Source organism: Liolophura sinensis, chromosome 9, assembly GCF_032854445.1.
Source record: "Liolophura sinensis isolate JHLJ2023 chromosome 9, CUHK_Ljap_v2, whole genome shotgun sequence".
NCBI classification, from domain to species: domain Eukaryota; kingdom Metazoa; phylum Mollusca; class Polyplacophora; order Chitonida; family Chitonidae; genus Liolophura; species Liolophura sinensis.
Genome location: NC_088303.1, coordinates 12,340,553 through 12,360,384, shown reverse-complemented (window position 1 = coordinate 12,360,384; position 19,832 = coordinate 12,340,553). Strand labels below are relative to the sequence as shown.

The following is a 19,832-nucleotide window of genomic DNA, read 5'->3' as shown; positions in this document are numbered from 1 at the left end:
CTGCTGTTTTCGGCCGTATTTCCATACTGCAATGAAGGTTTCAGCGACTGCTGTCCGGCTTTAAACTACTGTGATCTTGGGAAACAATTTCATACTGCTCACAGTGCATGCGACGCTCTCCAATCGTGTTGTATAACCGGTCTGTTCAGTGCAGCTTTCAACCAATAAAACGTATTGAATGCCACAGCTAAGAGTACAGTCATGAGTGAAAGGGAAAAAAAACGTGAGACGGGTTATGCGGAGCGGAGTGTTCAGAAGAGAGAGGTTACCCAGACCTTGACGTGTTCAATCGAGCACAGCTGAACGGAGTTGCAACATATACAAGAAAAGATGAAGATAAGTCAACGAAGTTTCTCGCCCAGCATGCCGGTCGCCTGGGTCACTTCACTTGTCACGCTAGTAGTTATTACCTGTAAAGTTACATCAGGTGAAATTTACCTGGAGAAGTTGGACAGTCTTTACATGCCTTACTCTTATTCTCCCGTTGAACTGTACGCTCTAGACAAAGGGGCCGCGGAACAAAGTGCTTACGACGGTCAAAACAAGCTGATTTATACTGTGGGTAGGTATGCATTTATACAGGTGAAATTATCTGCTTCCAACTTTGCATAAATTTGTTTGTTAAGCAGACCTGTGGCTTGCACAAGTAAAAGCCATCTAGGGCCTATTAATAGACTGATTATATTTCCTGCTCGTTTGCCTCCGCTGTCTGTCATGTGTATCAACGTAATGGATCACGTATAGCGTCATTGCAGGATGTCCTTTCTTTGTAAATAGCAAATAACGACTTCCCTATTAGTCATTTAATCCATCCCGTTATTAATTATCAAGTGAGAAAAGTTACGTGTTAGAATTCTGCATACGTGGATATCAAGATAGCCGACAAATTCGTCAAAATTACAAAAGGACAAGGTACCACGTTGCTCTCCGAAGGTATTCACGTTAGTCTGAACTAAAGTTTTTAGAGTTTTATATTAAGATAAAAATGGTATTAAGACGTAATTATCAATACGCTTCAAACAACCCACCCAAGGTTCCAAAATCTAACAGCACCAGGCAGTCTGTCCATGTCATAGTTCGTATAGTTGTAACTCACCCACTTCAGACAGTGAAGTACCAGGCTATCTGCGTCTGTGTCAAAGTTATTCTATTCAGCACCATGTTGGTTTGTATAACTGAACCGTGCATATTTACCAGCTACTTGTGTGACTTTTTACGTATCCTGACAAATGATGACGAATAAAATTTTCTCAAAATATTGAAACGTTAAATATGTGACTTTTCAGTTTTTTTCTGAGTATTTATGAATTTTGCGTTATGGTCAGCACTATGTATCAAAGTGAGCCTATTGCTGGTTCTGCCAAACTGTAGATGGATTATTTTATATTGTCCACTGATTGATTCCGACCATTTTAAACCCCGAAAAAAGTGTAAAAACTGTTCATCACAAAGCCCACATCACTTCGAATATTCTATAGGTGATCTTTTACCTTGTGACGTCATCGCGGTAGATTCACGGCAGACATTGGGCTATGTAGACCACGCAGACCATAAGATACTTTTACAGACAATTTCGACATCATTTCACCCCGATGTGTTGCTTCACATGCAGTAAAACGACATAGGATGGTGTAAAACCACAAAAAACCACAGACTGAAAAAGTATGAACCAGATTTCTTCAAAACACATTTGGGATACGAAGGATTGATTCTTACGGGACATCAGACTTCTTCACTTGGTGAGATCAATGGGGTATACGTCAAACCAGATCGTATGGACAAGATATATCGCATAATAAAACCAAACAAAAAAAGACAAGAATGTTAAGCCTTTCACTTCTGGGGTGCAGAAGTTATTACGTGCATGTTAGCGGCATCCACGACGACCACGGATCGGCGATCCCTAATACCGCCAACTTTCACACCTGTCCACGTACTCGCCTCGGCTGCTGTGTCCCCGCAGGTCGTACCTTTTCCACGAGCTTTTACACCTGTCCACGTGCTCGCCACGTGCCCAATACGGTGCATATAGACTGTAACTGACAGTACACATAGGGTGTGAATGGCGGTCTTATGTCATACCTAGTACAGTGCACATAGGGTGTGACTGACGGTCTTATAAGCTCATACCCAGTACAGCACACATAGAGTGTAACTGATGGTGATTTAAGGGCATACCCAGTACAATACGTATAGAGTATAACTAACGGTCATGCATGTATAAGGCCATGGCCATTTGGGCACGTTCTAACCTGACAAAGCTTTTCGTGAGGCAGATTTAAAGTACCACTTGATTACCGTTGACCTGGATTTTAACTTGGGTCTGCCTTATCCACCTATTTTAAGTCTGGATGAAGACAACTGTTAATTTCATCAGCCACTGCACAGATGGACAGAATGACGGAGAAATGAACTAGTACTTTGCAGGCTTGTTCATTTCTGCCAAAATGCTTTATACTTTGCTTTAGAACGTTTAATCTAATATAGCGCAGGCAGGAGTGTAACCATGGGTGCTACCGTGTTCAATCGCGAATAAAAAAATGCCGCGAATTAACAGGTGTTTTTTCGAGGTTAATTTCACCGTGCCCTGTCCCTGGTGTACGTTACACTCTAAAAACTAAATTTTGTGTGGCGTGTTGAGCTATGTAATGCCGTTGAAGGTGCTTTATAGGATGGTTTGTTGAGCTATAAAGTATTGTGGGAGGTGGTGGTATAGGGTGACGTGTTGAGTTATGTGGTACTGGGGCATGTTGAGTTATGTTGAGTATTTATGTAGTACTGGGGTGGTGGCGGGTCGGATGGCGTGTTGAGTTATGTAGTGGTGTGAGAGGCCTCAAAGTACTACATAAACGTTTAAGGCGGCGTTGCTGAGTTATGTAGTGCTGTGGTAGATTACCGTTCTGGGTGACGTGTTGAGTTATGTAGTACTGTGGTAGATTACCATTCTGGGCGAAGTGTTTAGTTATGTAGTATTGTATGAGATGGTGGTTTAGGGTGAAGTGTTTAGTTATGTAGTATTGTATGAGATGGTGGTTTAGGGTGAAGTGTTGAGTTATGTAGTACTGTGGTAGATTACCGTTCTGGGTGACGTGTTGAGTTATGTAGTATTGTGGTGGATTGCCGTTCTGGGTGACGTGTTGAGTTATGTAGTACAGGGGTGGTGGCGGGTGGGGTGACGTGTTGAGTTATGTAGTATTCTATGAGATGGTGGTTTTGGGGTGAAGTGTTTAGTTATGTAGTATTGTATGAGATGGTGGTTTAGGGTGAAGTGTTTAGTTATGTAGTATTGTATGAGATGGTGGTTTAGGATGGCGGGTTGAGTTATGCAGTACTGTGGTGGATTACCGTTCTGGGTGACGTGTTGAGTTATGTGGTACAGGGGTGGTGGCGGGTGGGGTGGCGTGTTGAGTTATGTAGTACTGTGGATGTGTCTGTTTAGTGTGACGTGTTTAGTTATGTAGTACATGGGAGGTGGCGTGTTAGGGTGGCGTGTTAAGGTGGTTTGTTGAGTTATGTAGTACTGTCGGAGGTGTTTTTAGGATGGTGTGTTGTTATGTAGTACAGGGTAGGTGACGTGTTAGGGTGGCGTGTTAGGGTGGCGTGTTATGTAGTACTGTCGGGGGTATTTTTTATGGTGGCGTGTTGAGTTATATGTAGTAGGCCTACTGCATGAAGTGGCATGTCGGGTGGCGAGTTGAGTTATGTAGTACAGGGGTGGTGGCGGGTGGGGTGGCGTGTTGAGTTATGTAGTACTGGGGTGGCGACGGGTCAGGTGGCATGTTAAGTTATATAACACTGGGGTGGTGACGGGTCGGGTGGCGTGTTGAGTTATGTTACATATTTATGTAGTACTGGGAAATGGTGGACAAGGTGGCGGATTGAGGGTTGTAATTTGATGCTTATGCTGTATATGTATGTAGTACTGGGGAGATGGAGGGTAGGGTAGCGGATTAAGGCTTATGTTACATGTGTAATGTAATACTGGGATGGTGGCGCGTAGTATGGCGGTTTATTATGGCAAGTTGAGGGTTACAGTACGTATTTATGTAGTACTGGGGAGGTGGTGGGTCGGGCAGCGGGTTGAGGTATGTGGTACTGGGGCTGTGGCGGGTAGGGTGGCATTTTATTGGAGGCAGGTGGGGGGTTATAATACGTATTTATTTTGTACTTGGGAGATGGCGGGTCGGGTAGCGTGTTGATGCGTATCTATATAGTACAGGGCAGGTGGCGAGTTGGGTGGCACTTTAGGGTGGCAGGTTGAGAGGCTCATAGTGCGAATGTATGTAGTGCTAGGAAGGTGGCGGGTCGGATGGCGGTTTATCTTGCGGATTGAGACTTATGTTTCGTATTTGTATAGCACTGAGGATGTGGCGGGTTCAGTGCATCACGTTTCAGGGTGGCGGGTAAAGGCTATAATGTTACGGTTTATGGTGTATCACATTATTTATTATTTATCAGGTGACAACCTTGTCCACGTGATCAGCGCCAATGACCCGAGCAATCTACGAGTGTTGACGCATTTCCCGGTAGGCCTTGGAGCGGAACTGACAGATGTGGAAGTGTGTGGAGAGTTTATTTTTACGGGAATAGACAACACCACTGACAGGGAGAATGGGAAGGTGATGATATTCCGATACGATGCCAAGAACAACGCACTTGTGCTTCTGCACTCGGTTACAGGTCAGCTCTTGGACTAAAACATCGATTAATTCAATCAGGCACTCAGTTAATCTAAATGCAATTTGTCCTTCCAGCTACATGTAGTCATCGTCCATCAAATGGCGGGGTTTTTTTATGGGCTCTTTAGAAAGAGAATCACTTCTTGTAAAGGTCCACCTGCGTTGCTGCTATCTTTTGATCGTGATCAAGCGTGGTCGATAATGCCTCATTGACACCCCAAATGTTTGCAGTGACCATCCAACTCTTGCTGAACTTTTAGACTTCATCTCATTTGAAATCAAAGGCATTCTGTGAAGGAAAAAATGTACATACGGTGCATGAAGATCGTTTACGACACCCGTACGTAGACTGTATGATAAGGCTGGACCGATTAAGATTAGTCAGAACTGATGTACGATATCCAACGATAACTATTGATCACAGCTGATTCTTGTTCTTGAATAAAAGCACTTGCGATCACTCCGGTTATTGAAATCAAATTCAGACAAATCTGAATCAGCCCAGCTTTGTCATACGAGCCGGGTATATGAGCATCTTAGACGATCTTCATCAGTCGTATTCTTCTTTTTGCCTTTGACGCCATTCGATCACGTGACTACCGCTGGTAAATTGGAGTTCCGTAAGAGTCGGAGGGTAAGTTTAGGTGTGACTTGGTGTGACTTGGTTTTCAGTTCGAGTTTATTTGGCCAACATTAACCACGATCAAAAGGTCTCGGGGAATTGCAAGCAGAGGAGGTGTTGCGTAACCGTAACTCTGGTGTGACTGGAGTGTTCTAGCACAATCAATGCCCCTGCAAAAAAATGAATTCTGACATTCTCTGTTAATACTGATATAGGTGGAAAAGCGGCGCACCACGCTGCACGTTTGACGCTCTACGTTTCCCTACGCTTCGTACATTGCTCTACCGCTCTTATATGTTAACACTCCATAATGTTTGTTATATATATCGACCACGGCAAGTGTAGCAATTGTATTCACAGGATTTATTTGTTATCCTTACTGGAATATCATTATATACAGAAGGGTCTTGTAGCTTTTTCTACATCCCGTGATCTGTGTTGCCATTCAACGTCACAAGCTGTTACCACAAAAATTATAAATTACAATCCTTGAAAACTCGCAGTTTGTTAATGGATAAAAGCTTCCAAATTAATTCTCGACAACTGTTAGAATATACATCGAAAACTTTGCATAATCATAAATCATAAGTTGTTATCCGCACACAATCTCTGTGATGATACTGCGTCAAATTCTGAATAAACGATGCTATGTCAGTTAGTCTCCTTGTTGTTTCTCAGACCTTCCAGTTTGTCCTCAGTGTTTTTCACACCTTTCAGCTGATCGTTATTGTTCCTTGAAAATTTCAAGTGAGTGTTCATTGTTACTCATATCTTTCAGCTGGCTGTCATTGTTTCTCATGTCTTTCAGTTGATCTTCATTGTTTTTCATATCTTCAAATTTGTCTTCATTGTTTCTCATATCTTCCCGTTAGTCCACATTGCTACTCGTATATTCCAGTTAGTCTTCGTTCTTTTTCATATGTTCCAGCTGGTCCTCTTTGTTCCTCATATCTTTCCGGTTGGTCCTCATTGTTTCTCATTCTTTCCGGTTGGTCCTCATTGTTTCTCATATCTTTCCAGTTGGTCCTCTTCCGGATATGATCCTCCCCACTCGAGATTGTGCCACAGTTTTTGTCGCTCTGGAAGCTGAGGCTTACGTTGTGAATGACGTTATCATTGACCCGGAAGGAGGGTTCGGAATTCTCCGCTGGGATCCGTCTAACTCGACCGCTGACGTCACGTACCGAAACCTGAATTTCACCCAATTTAACGAAAGGTAATAACCCAGTTGGTTATCAGACATAGTTCTTGATTGAGGAAGTTTGCTCTACGTTTGTTCCCATGTGGTGTGGCCCTAGTAATCTTTATTTAACCATATTTATGTCACACTACTGGATTACCTCATTGTCACAAATGCGTCATATCTATAGCTAGGTCCATACAAAAGGACGCAATACGGATGACACAAGACATGTCCCTCAATCCAGTCCAACGGCTACAATACCAAACAGACCACTTAATTCAGTGAGAGTGTAATAACACCAAACAAGACATCCAATCCAGCCACGGTGAAAAGACACCAAACAAGACACCCAATCTGGCCACGTCGAAATTACACCAAACACGAGACAAAATCCAGGCACGGCGAAATTACACTAAACAAGACACGCACTCCAGTCACGGCGTAATGACACCAAACAAGACACCCAATATAGTCACGGCTTAATGACATCAAACAAAATAGCCAATGCAGTCAGGGCAAATGACCTAATGTCAGCGGAAACGACACCAAAACCAATCATATCGTACTGATAAAAATGCATCCCAAATTTTGAACAATATGCGAGAAAACCTCCGCTACGAACTTGTATCTATCACATTTCAGAACTGAAGAGCTGGTGCAGAAGGGATTGAGGTTTGTCTACAGGGAGAACAACAACACGTTGTCACGTGACCTGGAGCCAGAGTATATAACCTTGAACGATGAGGAAACGTTGGCTTACGTCTGTCTACAAGTGAGCCAGGTGTAAAACTGCTATGGGACTATCTAAGGGGTTATGATTTTATCTAACGGGTCATGGTATTATCTAAGGAGTTATGGTTGTATGTAAGGGGTTATGGTTCTGTGTCAGGGGTTATGGTTTTGATGTTAAGGAAGATTCTACATGGTTTAAAAAGGGGTAAATGGCGCTAGTATTTTACAACAACAGAGACACGAAACGTCATGTCGTATAGCCTACAAGGTTTATTACTTGCTAGATGCGCATATTTGGATTGTAACGCACAAATATTTCGTCATATAAACTTCAGGAAATTTTGGACATTGTCCATGGACCAAATTTGTGTTAGTTAATGAATTCTCCCTCTGGAGATTACCTAAATAGATTTTGGTAAGAATGTCAGAATGCTATGGTGTACGTGGCTAAACAAAACATTATGGCGTTGTGGCATACAGGGAGCGAAAATTATAATTAAAATCGAGCTACAAGATCGTGTCAACAAATTGCGTAATTGTGTGGATGGGTTGGTAGGACAGTTGCTTTATTGTTCATTGTCAAAAGCCTGTAAATAAGAGCCATAACTATCTCCATATACAATATATAAAATGTAATTAACGACTGATTGTATATATCCCCATACGACTTCAAGTACGTCCTCACATACGTGCGAGTGTATGTATGTTGCCCTGGAATTTATACTTACGGATTGGTATTACATGGTGTAGTGAATGAACTAGTATGTTTTCTAATCCCCCTCGTTTGTCCAGGAGGCCAGTGCTATAGCCGTAGTGAACGTCACAGATCTGGACACAGCAGAGATCATCGACATATACCCACTTGGATTTAAACTGTGGATGAATTATACCTTGGATGCCAGCGACGAAGACAACGGTAAAAAGCAGTGCCCCTTCCCCCCCACCCCTCCTTCAAATTACATATTGAGACTCGTAGGTGTAAAATGCCTTTAATATAGGTCCATGTACTTCTGTGGTCTTCACGCCACTGACTCCAGAAGGTACATCTTTTCTGGATCTATATTTGTCCAAAGACCAAAACAGTTTCCTTTCTCGCAGACTTACGACAAGAGCGAGAGTTTCAATTTTGACATTGTAAATTATCCTTACGTGGACAGCAATATACCGACGGATCCTATATATAGCGTGTACACATCTCGCCTTGTAGCATTTGTTAGATCCTGTGTAATCTATGGTAGTTATACCACCAAACGCCTTCACTCTATGTTTCTTAAGTTTTACAATGAGAATAATTCTGTTGTAAGTAAATATGATTCAAGGTTGTGTCTAACGCTGCTTAACCCAGAGCTAGAGGCTGCATTTCCATCGTGTTGAATTAGATCGCCACATAGGTGCAAGACCAACTGAGCTTCTGTCTACACGATGCCGTCCTATATTCGTACTTTTATACGTTCTTAGTTCTTTGATAGTTTGTGTTAATCGTCGTTTTGGCAGTTGATCTTGCAACGACTGGTATACGAATGCCTTTTTGCACAAACAGAATCAACTGATATTTTCCTCTTTATACGCCAGCCGCCATTAAGCAAGTCGTATTATATATTATAGCGATTTTGTCCACCTGTCTGTCTTCCAAGCGTTTTTTGTGTGCAGTTTTAATATTTGATGTATACATGGATACTGATGTGATGATGTGTCGCGGCTCACATTCGTACATTTCCGTGGTCATATATATTATATAAATACATTTCATTTCATTGTTTGTTCTTGGCGAATACTTAGATACAGATGTGAGGATATGCTTGGACTTAGATTTGTTCATTTTTACCGTTGCCATGGCAACCACCCTGGTCATCATCCCTACATGTAGGCCTACTACATAATGAGTGGTCGGGTCATACCAAAGACTTTAAGAATGGTACTTGCTGCTGCCTTGGTTGGCGTTCAGCACTGAGAGACTAGAGCAATGAAACATGACTGGTTGGTCCGGTGTTAGTATTATGGGACTGGGTGGGGTGTCATGTCTGGTGTCTTCGGCAGCACTTTGGCGTCATGAACTCGCCCTGACACAATATATTTACACACACCTAATGACTCCTCGTCGCGATATGCCTGAAAAGTAGCTAAGTATGACGTTAAACCCCAAGGATACATACATACATACATACGTGTCAGTTTACACACCCAGGCCTGCCTTATCATAAACCACAGGGCAAATTGTTACACACCAATTGGCAGGTTTCGACGGTTGGGCTATCTCCCCTTGATTTAGAATGCTGTCACTGATATACCTGACACCGCATGTGCTGCTCCCTACGCTCGCCTTATATTAATCCCATATGTTAACCTATTACTTTACATTTGGAGCTCGTGTGACCTATAAGCAGAATTCATCAATAAAACTGTGCCAGGTGTCCGTTACAATTTCTTTGTGCATGCTTTAATTAAAGAGAATATATGTGTAGGTCTATCAAGTAGATCTTTATTAATGGAAACCAAGGTCTTTAATGCATGGAATATATGAGAACAAGAAAAAGGAAACAACTTTCGCCAAAATAAAATGCCCGAAAAAGGCACAAAACGCCTTTAAAATATTCACTCATATAAAATTTTTTCAATATATATCTTGTTTGACTTTCTAACGTCTGTGAACGCGAATTATTATGAATGAACGGCACATCTTCACTTCCTGCGATTCAACAGTCTGAAGTATTCAGTGGGAAAGACAAGTGTTGTCGGTTTGTAGGAAATTCTGCAAATTCTTATTTCGTAGGAACATCGACATTTTTTTCTGCGCAAAGAAAAAGCCCATCTCCGCCATTACTGAAAACTCGCACGGATAAGGACAAGATATGTAATCACTCTTGGCCATCTGTGTTCCTCCTCATGTCCTCGATATGGCGTCCCAGTTAGCCTGCAGTCTTATCCGGTCGAAACGACCTTGCAACATAAAAAGAGACAAAAACGTGTCATACGGGTTCCTCCTCAATGATCAGCATAAATGATTCTGCTCGGCCTGGTGTCATGTCTGGTGTGAACGACATGGCGTTCCAGTTAGGCTGCACTATTTACCTGTCGGAACGACCTTGCTGCAGAGAAAAAGACAATGCCGAGCTATGACTATATTGACACTGAAAATGACGTTTAATGTCAATTCATTGTTTTCAAAACAATTTTGCAGGAATCGAGATGAAGCCTTGGACGGTGTCTGGTGTGTTTCAGCCAGACAGCATACATTATTTCCACCATGCAGGGGAAGGGTACATCATCACAGCTAACGAAGGAGACTCCAAGGAATACTTTAGTTCGGCCATGCAGCCTCTGTTCTCGGAGGAGAGACGTGGAGAGGACATGCTCGCCGGTAAGATGCTATGCTTGCCGGTAAGACCCTATGCTTGCCGGTAATGTGCCTTGCTCATCGTTAAGACACTGGGTGAGTTGCCAATCTAGCCGATATGATACGCCATGCTCACCGGCTCATCGTTAAGACGCTGGGTGAGTTGCCAATCTAGCCGATATGATACGCCATGCTCACCGGCTCATCGTTAAGACGCTGGGTGAGTTGCCAATCTAGCCGATATGATACGCCATGCTCACCGGTATGAGACGGCATGCTCATCGGTAGCTAAGCTCTGAATAGTCTGATTGGATAAAATGCAAACTTCGGTCATGTCAATATACCTCCCAACATTTCCAGTTTGCCGGGTTAAACAGCTGCATGTAAAGGTTGACAAAAATACTTCGTTGTTTTTTTCCACAGAAAAGCTGATAAGTGACAATGTAGATAGTGTTACAAGAGGATACTTGGGCGACAATTCACAACTAGGTGAGTAAATCTCTTACATTACAAAGGCCCGTTATAAGGGCTCTGGGTTCATCATACATGTCTATATATTGTAGGTCTGTGGTGTTTAGCCTTAGGCTGATATTACGATATCTATGTGAATTTGCATTTATTAAAGAGTGAAGGAGCCAGGTGATTAATCTCAGAAGCATAGCCTTTCATAGACTTCTCCATTTAAAGCAATCTAATGTTTCGCAGAATACCGCACGCGAGGGTCATATATAGTCCATCCCAACTATTTCTTCACTGCGTCCTTGCTATACATTGGCCAGTTGTCTACTTTAAATCAATCAAATAAGCACAACTTTACAGTTCAGTTCCCTAGCGGATCATCGGTACGCTTTGCACTGTCGTGGTAGCCTACATTAATATGGCGGATGCCCATCGCGTTTTGACCCGAAGAATGATTTCTAGGCAGTTTTGAGTGACGACAATGACAATGGGTCTAGCGAACAGTTCAAAGAACAGGACAACAACGCTTTTGTTTTCAGATTCCGTACGATTGAAAGACAGGTGAGATATTCTCGACAAAATTCCGGACCGTTTTAAATTCAAGAGTTTGCGCATTACGCCAGCCAGGAAAACTATATCTGCCAAAGTTTTGTTTCAGGTCGGTTAAAGTTTCAGCGCCCCTTAGGCCAACAGAACGTGACAGATGTGTTGTATTCGTATGGCGGTAGAGGCTTCTCCTTAGTTCGTGCCAGTGACATGCGCGTTGTCTATGACAGTGGCGACTCAGTCGAACGCAGCATCAAAGAGTCATTCCCAGTCCTTTTTAACTGTGACGCCAAGACGGATAAGACGCCGTGGGAGGGCACAGACAAGCGCTCAGACGATAAGGTATAGTACCCACATATTCACACTAAACTTATATACCATACCCAGTCATCCAGTGTTGAGGTACAGAACTCGTGTATTCTCACTAGACGTATACCGTACCCGGCCATCCAGTGCTGTGTGGTCAGAGGTATAGTGCCCAGATGTTCACACTAAACGTATACCAAACCCAGTCATCCAGTGCTGTATGGTCTTAGCTATAGTGCCCAGATGTTCACACTAGACGTATATCGTACCCGGTCATCCAGTGCTGTATGGTGTTAGAGGTACAGTACCATATATTCACACGAGACGTATACCGTACCCGGTCATCCAGTGCTCTGTGGTCGCAGAGGTACAGTACCCATAAGTTCACACTAGACGTATACCATACCCGGTCGTCCAGTGCTGAATGGTCTCGGTCCAAAGCATCAATATGCTTTCAAAGAATGGCATTGGAAATGATATTAACATGGTCACATCGTTACATCACAAAAACATTGTTATTTCTTACCCGCACTCGGCTGGTGTTGACAAAATGAAAACACTGAGTCATAATGATAAAAAAAGCACCAGCATGGAAAGTAAAATCAGTGCACTGATGGCAGTGTGTTAGTTGGCAAATGATCACACGTAACCTAACTTCAGTGAGGGTTTTATTCTCACGGCTCATGTAACGGTAAAGTTTTACACTGCTTGTGTATTACAAGGAACATATAATTTCTTATTGTACAGGGTCCAGAAAGCGAGTCTCTCTCCTACGGCAAAATCTGGGGAAAGTCTGTGATATTTATGGGAAACGAAAGGCCGGGCACAATAAGTGTGTATTCCATAGATGACGATTCAAATGAACCTCGCTTTGAGAGCGTCAACTTTGCTGGGGTTCTGCAAGAGGGGAGAACTTGGGGGGAAATGTACATCCGACGAACTTCCGGTGACCTAGACCCAGAAGACGTGCGGTTAGTATAGGTCATTCATTGGGTTGATAACCTTGTTCGGATTGAAAAATTGTGACACGGCTGCACCTGGCCAGTAACCAAACAACCTGGTGTAAAGCTACACCTAATCATGTATGGGATGCTTCCAGTTAGGTGAAATATTCTTGAGTACGGCGTATCCAGCCAAATAAATTAACGAATAAATGAAGTAGGTGAAGGTAAAATGAATAAGTCGAACGCACTGGAACATGAATCCCAAATATAACATAAAATTAAAATTAAAGCCTTATTTCGTTGTCATTTTAGGTTCATACGCCAAGAACAGAGCGGGAACGGCGAACCGCTCCTATTGGTCAGTGGAGCAGTGTCCGGAACTGTGTCTATGTACGCTGTGCGCATGAGAGGTCGGTGATTAACTTTTGGGTTAAATTTTCCAGAGAGTTTCATCGACAGGGTTACCTTTGATTAAGTTGGGATTTGAGCTTACAGTTTGTTTACATTCATCAGTGATTAGCGTGACCTTGAGCCACGGCCGTAGACTTGCTCTATATTTTTGGGTTGATCTTCATCAGTAGCATGACCGTTGAAGTCGTTGAAGCCTTGTGCCAGACTGTGTCAGCAAGGCCCAATATACCACACTTCTATCTTGCATTTATTTGTTAATTATCGTTGCGCATCTGACTTTCAAGGCTAAGCATAGGTAAGTTTGGGATCAAAAGCGGCGTATTTTAAGGTGCTTGGTGTGTAAAATGTCAGGTATAAAATCGTGATTTATATCGTGACTAATATATACGCGGTCTTACAGTCATTATATCTTTTCGTTCCTATGACAAATAAAGCTGTTTAATTTAAGAATTTAAGATTTTAATTATTACATGTTCAGTGACGATTTACGTGGATAGCTCCATAATTTGATCATCTCTCATCGATGTCCTGGTAATTTTTAACAGCTGAATCAGGCACTTAAAAATGAAAAAGTGGTTACACTTTTTACCACAAGAAAAACTATTGAACCACTTTTTTGGTTGAGCGGTTTTCATTTTCTAATATCTGCCTCTATTAAACATTGTGATTTTTCGCATCAAAATTTTGATTTATCCTACATCATTCATATCACGTTCACGGTCGTGAGTAATTCATTAACTCGGCTAGCTTATGGTCTCGTAGACAGTAACTGGTAGCGCAATACGTTATACTCTATACGGTCAAGTCATGTGATAAACCATTACAAAGTAATGGTTCTCTTCTTTTTGGCGCCGAAATTGGCTACTGCAGTGCTAGTTTACTCGTCAAGAACATATCGTGTAGTTCTGTACAGACCTTTAAGCGCTAGATCGTTTGTTTCTTCCGTCTTTCGTGCAGGTGAATTGTTGCTTCGAGAATGTTTTTTTGCCCATTACGGAAGGTGTCTGTTTGCTAGAAAATTGTCAAACGTCTATGTCTGTCTGGGGAGCTAGAGTTTCCTCCAGCCACAAAACTGGTGGGGCATTGCCGTGTCGCCCTTCTCATTGTGCATAATAATACACGAAGCATACATCTTCAATTTCTTTTCAGACAACCCCACAACCTCAACAGTCTCCGCACCGGCAGGTAGTTCAGGTAGGTGTGGTATCACCCGAGGTGTCGCGGAGAAAATAATATTCTTTCCATAAAATCCCAGAGATTAAGCTTTAGAGCTGAGTGTGTTGAAATCGACAGTTACATCCACATGTCTCAATGCCACTAGGAAAATGTTACGACTTTTGTTCTTTCTGTCCATGAATTAAACTTTCTTTGTATGGACCAAATTTCTCTACCCCTTGTAGTGTTGCCTCTGCTTTTGCAATGGAATTGTCTTCGTACTGACCAAATTTCTCTACTCTTGTAGTGTAGTGGTACAATCGAATTGCCTTTATATTTGCCAAGTTTTTCTACCCTTTGAAGTAGACCCGCCCAGATAGCACGTTGGTAGAAAGTCCGCTTCAGGAAGCGGTAGATCCTGTGTCAATCCTATGTCGGGTGACACCTAAGGCCTTAAAAGAGAAAGTTGTAACTTCGTCACTTGGCGTTCAGCATTAAGGGGATAGTACAACGACTGGTTGACCCGTATCAGTATAATTGGTCGGGCGGCGCGGCTTACTTGCCTTTGGTCAGTCGTCTCATTAAAGCAGCACTAAAGATGAGTGGAAATCCGTCCTGTAACAAGGAGACACATTACATGCACTCTAAGGACTTCTTTGTCGTCATACGACTAAAAATTATTAAGCACGACGTCAAACCCCAAGCACTCACTCACTCACTTTGTCCTATGTAGTGTTACCTTTGCCAGTACAATAGAATTGTATTTATATTGACCAAATTTCCTTACCCCTTGTGGCTGCTTATTAAAATGAAATTGCTTTGGTAATAACCAAATTTCTGTACCTGCTGCCTTGGTAATAACCAAGTTCTCTACCTGCTGCCTTGGTAATAAACAATTTTCCCTGCCTGTTGCCTTGATAATAACCAAATTTCTCTACCTGTTGCCTTGGTAATAACAAAATTTCTCAACCTGTTGCCTTGGTAATAACAACATTTCTCTACCTTTTGCCTTGGTAATAAACAAATTTCTCTACCTTTTGCCTTGGTAATAACAAAATTTCTCTACCTGTTGCCTTGGTAATAACAACATTTCTCTACCTGTTGCCTTGGTAATAACCAAATTTCTCTACCTTTTGCCTTGGTAATAATCAAATTCCTTTACCTTCTCTGCATTGTAGATTCCCTTTGCTGGTATTGGAATTGCTTTTGTATTGACCACATTGCTCTAACCCTTGCAGAGGCCCGTTTGCTGGTTCTAGAACTGTGTTCTATTGATCAAATGTTCCCACCCCTTTCAGATCCACAGACCGTCGTGTGCTCCTCGGGCGAACTGAAATGCCGTAACGTTAACCGGTGTGTCTCGGAGACGTATCAGTGCGACGGGGTGGACGACTGTGGGGATAACACGGACGAGGCCGGATGTCCTGTCGGTTAGTCAAACTGTCTTGATAATCCAAAATCAGCTGTCACGAAACTTCATAAGTACGATTCAGTAACTTTACCTCGTAAATTTTGTCCATTCGTGACTTTCTAAAAGAGACAGTCTCATTCATCAAACGAATGGTTTAAGAGGAATTTGATTCCTGAACACAGTTTCTTCAATGTAGTCTCACCATTAGAATCTTTTTTTTTTAATCTGCACTATATATATGTATTGGTTGAGATATTCCCTTTTGCGCAATTGCCTGTCATATGCGGCGGCGCTGCGGTAGCGAGCGAAAAAAATTCCCATCGCACGTGAGGGCGGGTCGTGTTGCTTTCAGCAATCTGTGTAGCTGTGTTGCTGTTTGTTTGCCACAGAGATTCAGGTACATAACTCAATGGTTGCGTTCTGTCTGTTTTTATGTACGGGTATAGTATCTTTCTTTGAAAGACAAATGTACAAAGTAAATCGACACACGTTTCATACACTTCTTTACGTTTGTGTTATAAAGTGTCCACTTTCCGATTGCAATTTATTGGCATAAACACATCGTTGTTTTTCGTAATTAATTAGAATTTTATTGAGGTCGAGTCAAGGTCGAGTTACCTCCCATTAATTGCCATAGAGTAGTCTTCCATTTACCGTTACAGATTGCTATTGCATTACCAACGTAGAATGTTTTGATTTTAATATTTTGAGAGAGATCGATTTAATTACAATTGTTCGTCCATATTATTGAAATATTTTTGAGGAAGTTATGGAATAATTAACTTTAAAAGATTTAATTTGCAAACATTTCGTTACAAATAATTTACTGGATATCGTACAACTGCCGGTTTCATGAATTATACTAAGTAGCCCTTTGCTGAGTGCACATGACATGTGTACAACATACGTCGTCATGGTAATTAAGGGCAAACTGAGCTATGTATTATATGCAGTGTAGTTCATCTATTTTCACATAACGTGCCGGTTTATTTGGTATTCAGCAATTGTTGCTGACGGTAAAATTCTACTGATTGTACTCAACACGGACACTATCACCAATGCAATTTATGGTTTTATTTCATTTTGTTCTTTCTGTATTACAGAACTGTCTACGCTGTAGAAACTGTCTACGCTGTCTACCTATTTACAACTGCTGTTCAGCATTACTTGCTCTTCGGCAAACTGCACACAGTGAACAAAGACTGTTACTGGAAATTCTCGGCTTTACTCAACCTTCTTTCTCTCTCAACCATGTATCACATATTTTATGCTTACAGACTAACATTTTAACTGAGCTCAAAGAACTGTCTTCTTTTATATAATTATCCCGACTTAATATACTTTTTCTCAAAATATAAGTTCATCCATATTTGAAACTTACTCATATAGGATCAGTAGGTCGTCCATAAAAGAGATTTCTTAGACGGGAATACTTGTAAAGCCTGCTACAAAGTAGAAAGTGGTAATCATGGGAATCGTTTGCATAACCAGTAGGGCGACGCTCTCGATCCTTGAGCAGTAAGGTGGCGTGCTCGATCCTTGACCAATGAGGTGATCGAGTCCAGATTCCTCTGGTTCCACTCTGACTTATAGTTAGGAGGTTTGTCAGGCAACTGGGTAGTGGTTTTCCCGTCGTCGTATAGAGGAAATATAAGTATACTGCATACGAAAGCTCACCAACAAATAGATGAAGTGAAGGGCCTCCGTGGCTCAGTCGGTTAGGGCGCTAGCGCAGCGAAATGACCCAGGGGCCTCTCACCAATGCGGTCGCTGTTAGTTCAAGTCATGCTGAGTTCCTCTCACCTGGGAAGGTCTGTCCAGCAACCTGCGGATGGCCGCGGGTTTCCCCCGCGCTCTGCCCGGTTTCCTCCCACCATAATGCTGGCCGCCGTCATATAAGTGAAATATTCTTGATAAGTGAAATAAGTAAATAAAGATAAAGTGAAGAGCACTGTGTTAAGGTATGGAATATATATAAGAAAGGTATCCATACGGCATTTGAATAATTAAATGATATAACACAAATATTCCAAATGTATTTGTTTAAAATCAAAATGAATTATCCAGGGGTATATATTTCCAGATTTCGTGAAGGTCATTTATCTATTTATGGACTATTTTTCAGAGAGCACTATGACTTTGGAGCTCCGGGGTCTGATCATCGCTTCGTTATGCCTGACCGCAGTTTGTGTCCTGTTTGTCCTGGCCCTCTGCTGTCTGCTGCGAAAACGATCCTCCACAAACGCCTTCGAGATGAAAACCAAGCTTTAAGGAGACAAATTTACACAGAAAGAATCCAGGAACAGAAAATCGACAACCGTTGCTCACTGAATTTATTTTAAGATATATTCGTACAGCGTTTGGACAAGACAGTAATAATTTATGGAGCATACCCCCCAAAAAAGCCAGATGGTGGATTCTTCTGACTTCACTGACGAATAAAGAAATTGTTTAAAATTCAAGGAACATCACATGCACATGTTCACAGCATGCCCGGATTTGTGGACCTGCACGTGTTTAACGATCAGGACGCCTTTAACGAGAAGTGACGTACCAGACACATTGCTTTTTTTTTTTGCAAACTATGAGATACCATGCGTTTGGGCAAATATTTTTAATACATTTACTATGGCATTGGCCTCTCCATGAAGTTTCACAAAAACTTATTTAGAGTAGACGAGCGACGGAAAACCTTGATTGGATGTGTCCAGTGAAGAATGGTCACGTGATACAATTACTGCCGTATGTTTTTGTAGTTTATGAAACCTGTTCCAGACGTGGTTTTGGGCATGACTTTATTGGGTCCAAGCAAAATCGTGTGACCCAACACACTTAACAAGTGCATGTTCTCCACATTCCTCGAAAATGAAGTTACATGGCAGTGTGGTGACCAAGGAACGCCATTACCGAAAAAGAGTACTAGAAATCGGGTTTACCAAATGTTTTGACGTTTATCAGGTTGTTCTGAAGTTCCCCAACTTTCTGAATTGATATTGAGTGCTAGCTGTCGTTTTTCTTGACCGAATGCACTTCTGCGATACTTGTGTATGTTTTTTTATTAGCGATATTATATAAAGTATTTCTTTAACTAAAGATTTACCACTTTTAAATGTCTAAATAAATTTAATTAAGTTTTATACTAGACCTTTTTGTTTGTCTTTGTTTTCTTACAACGGAGTTAAAATACGTCTAAAATGCTTCGAAATTGGTGATATTAGAACGAGTCATGGGCTGTTTCAGAAAAGTTATGTATTGCAATATGTGAAAAACCGTTTTGATTGTATTTAACAAACCTGGTCATAAGGGACTGAGGGTGATAATTCGCAAGAGATCACTTACATTAACTGAATCGAACAACTCATATAGTTTGTTCCTGTCACAGGCCACTCTTAACCAGGCCGTCCAATGAAATCTCTCAGCACATGTCTTCAGTCAGATCGTGTGACCTGAAGCCACAGGCGCCTGCCCTTGTTATGTGACGTCTTCCCTGTTGTAGCAGTGCAGCACCGTACGAAGCACGAAGGTGATGAACGAGCGTATACCACTAATAGTTAATCGGATGGAAAAAAAAAATATAACAAAAAAATAACTTCTGTATTTAAAATCTACTACTTTTACACTAACTTGCACGATACAACGGCGTGTAACAAACGGGAAGAAAGACCGAAGTTGCATATGCGCACAGTGTGAGCTTTGTGCGTGCGACGTCATCAGTCTTTGCGCAGTTATGTGAAACGTGGCGTTCCACGTGTGGAGATGAATGAGCTACAGCTGAAAGGCTTTCCCACGTTACTACGCAAAATAGTCAAAATTTATTAAATCAAATTTATATTTTGTTTGGCACAATATGAAACAACGTCTTTATTAGTGGACAAATGTCTATGAGATGATTTGGCCGTGAAGGAGGTGAAATCTGTTGGCTGTTCATTCGTTACTTGCCTTTGTTTTTTTAACAACAACGACGTAGGCCTACATGTATATATCACCACCAGGATACATGTTACAAGTGCAGGCGTTGTGCTGAAGCCTGCGGTGCACAATTAAGACGGA

The 19,832-nt window shown here is 41.8% G+C and overlaps 1 protein-coding gene across 1 annotated transcript; it reads left to right on the top strand.

Annotated features, from left to right (window-relative positions):
* The first annotated feature begins 363 nt into the window (after positions 1-363).
* On the top strand, positions 364-18,053 carry LOC135475607 (mesenchyme-specific cell surface glycoprotein-like). The gene is made up of 13 exons (XM_064755535.1): positions 364-562; positions 4,459-4,680; positions 6,322-6,517; positions 7,127-7,256; positions 8,009-8,132; positions 10,395-10,574; positions 10,974-11,039; positions 11,668-11,897; positions 12,609-12,832; positions 13,118-13,215; positions 14,366-14,410; positions 15,670-15,801; positions 17,908-18,053. The coding sequence occupies exons 1-13, from the start codon at positions 364-366 to the stop codon at positions 18,051-18,053; spliced, it is 1,992 nt and encodes a 663-aa protein (XP_064611605.1).
* Positions 18,054-19,832: the final 1,779 nt, after the last annotated feature.

Coding starts and splice junctions, on each gene's coding strand:
- LOC135475607 (XM_064755535.1), top strand. CDS start 364: ATGCCGGTCGCCTGGGTCACTTCACTTGTCACGCTAGTAGTTATTACC. Junction 6,518..7,126: donor TTCACCCAATTTAACGAAAG/GTAATAACCCAG, acceptor ATCACATTTCAG/AACTGAAGAGCTGGTGCAGA. Junction 13,216..14,365: donor GTACGCTGTGCGCATGAGAG/GTCGGTGATTAA, acceptor ATTTCTTTTCAG/ACAACCCCACAACCTCAACA.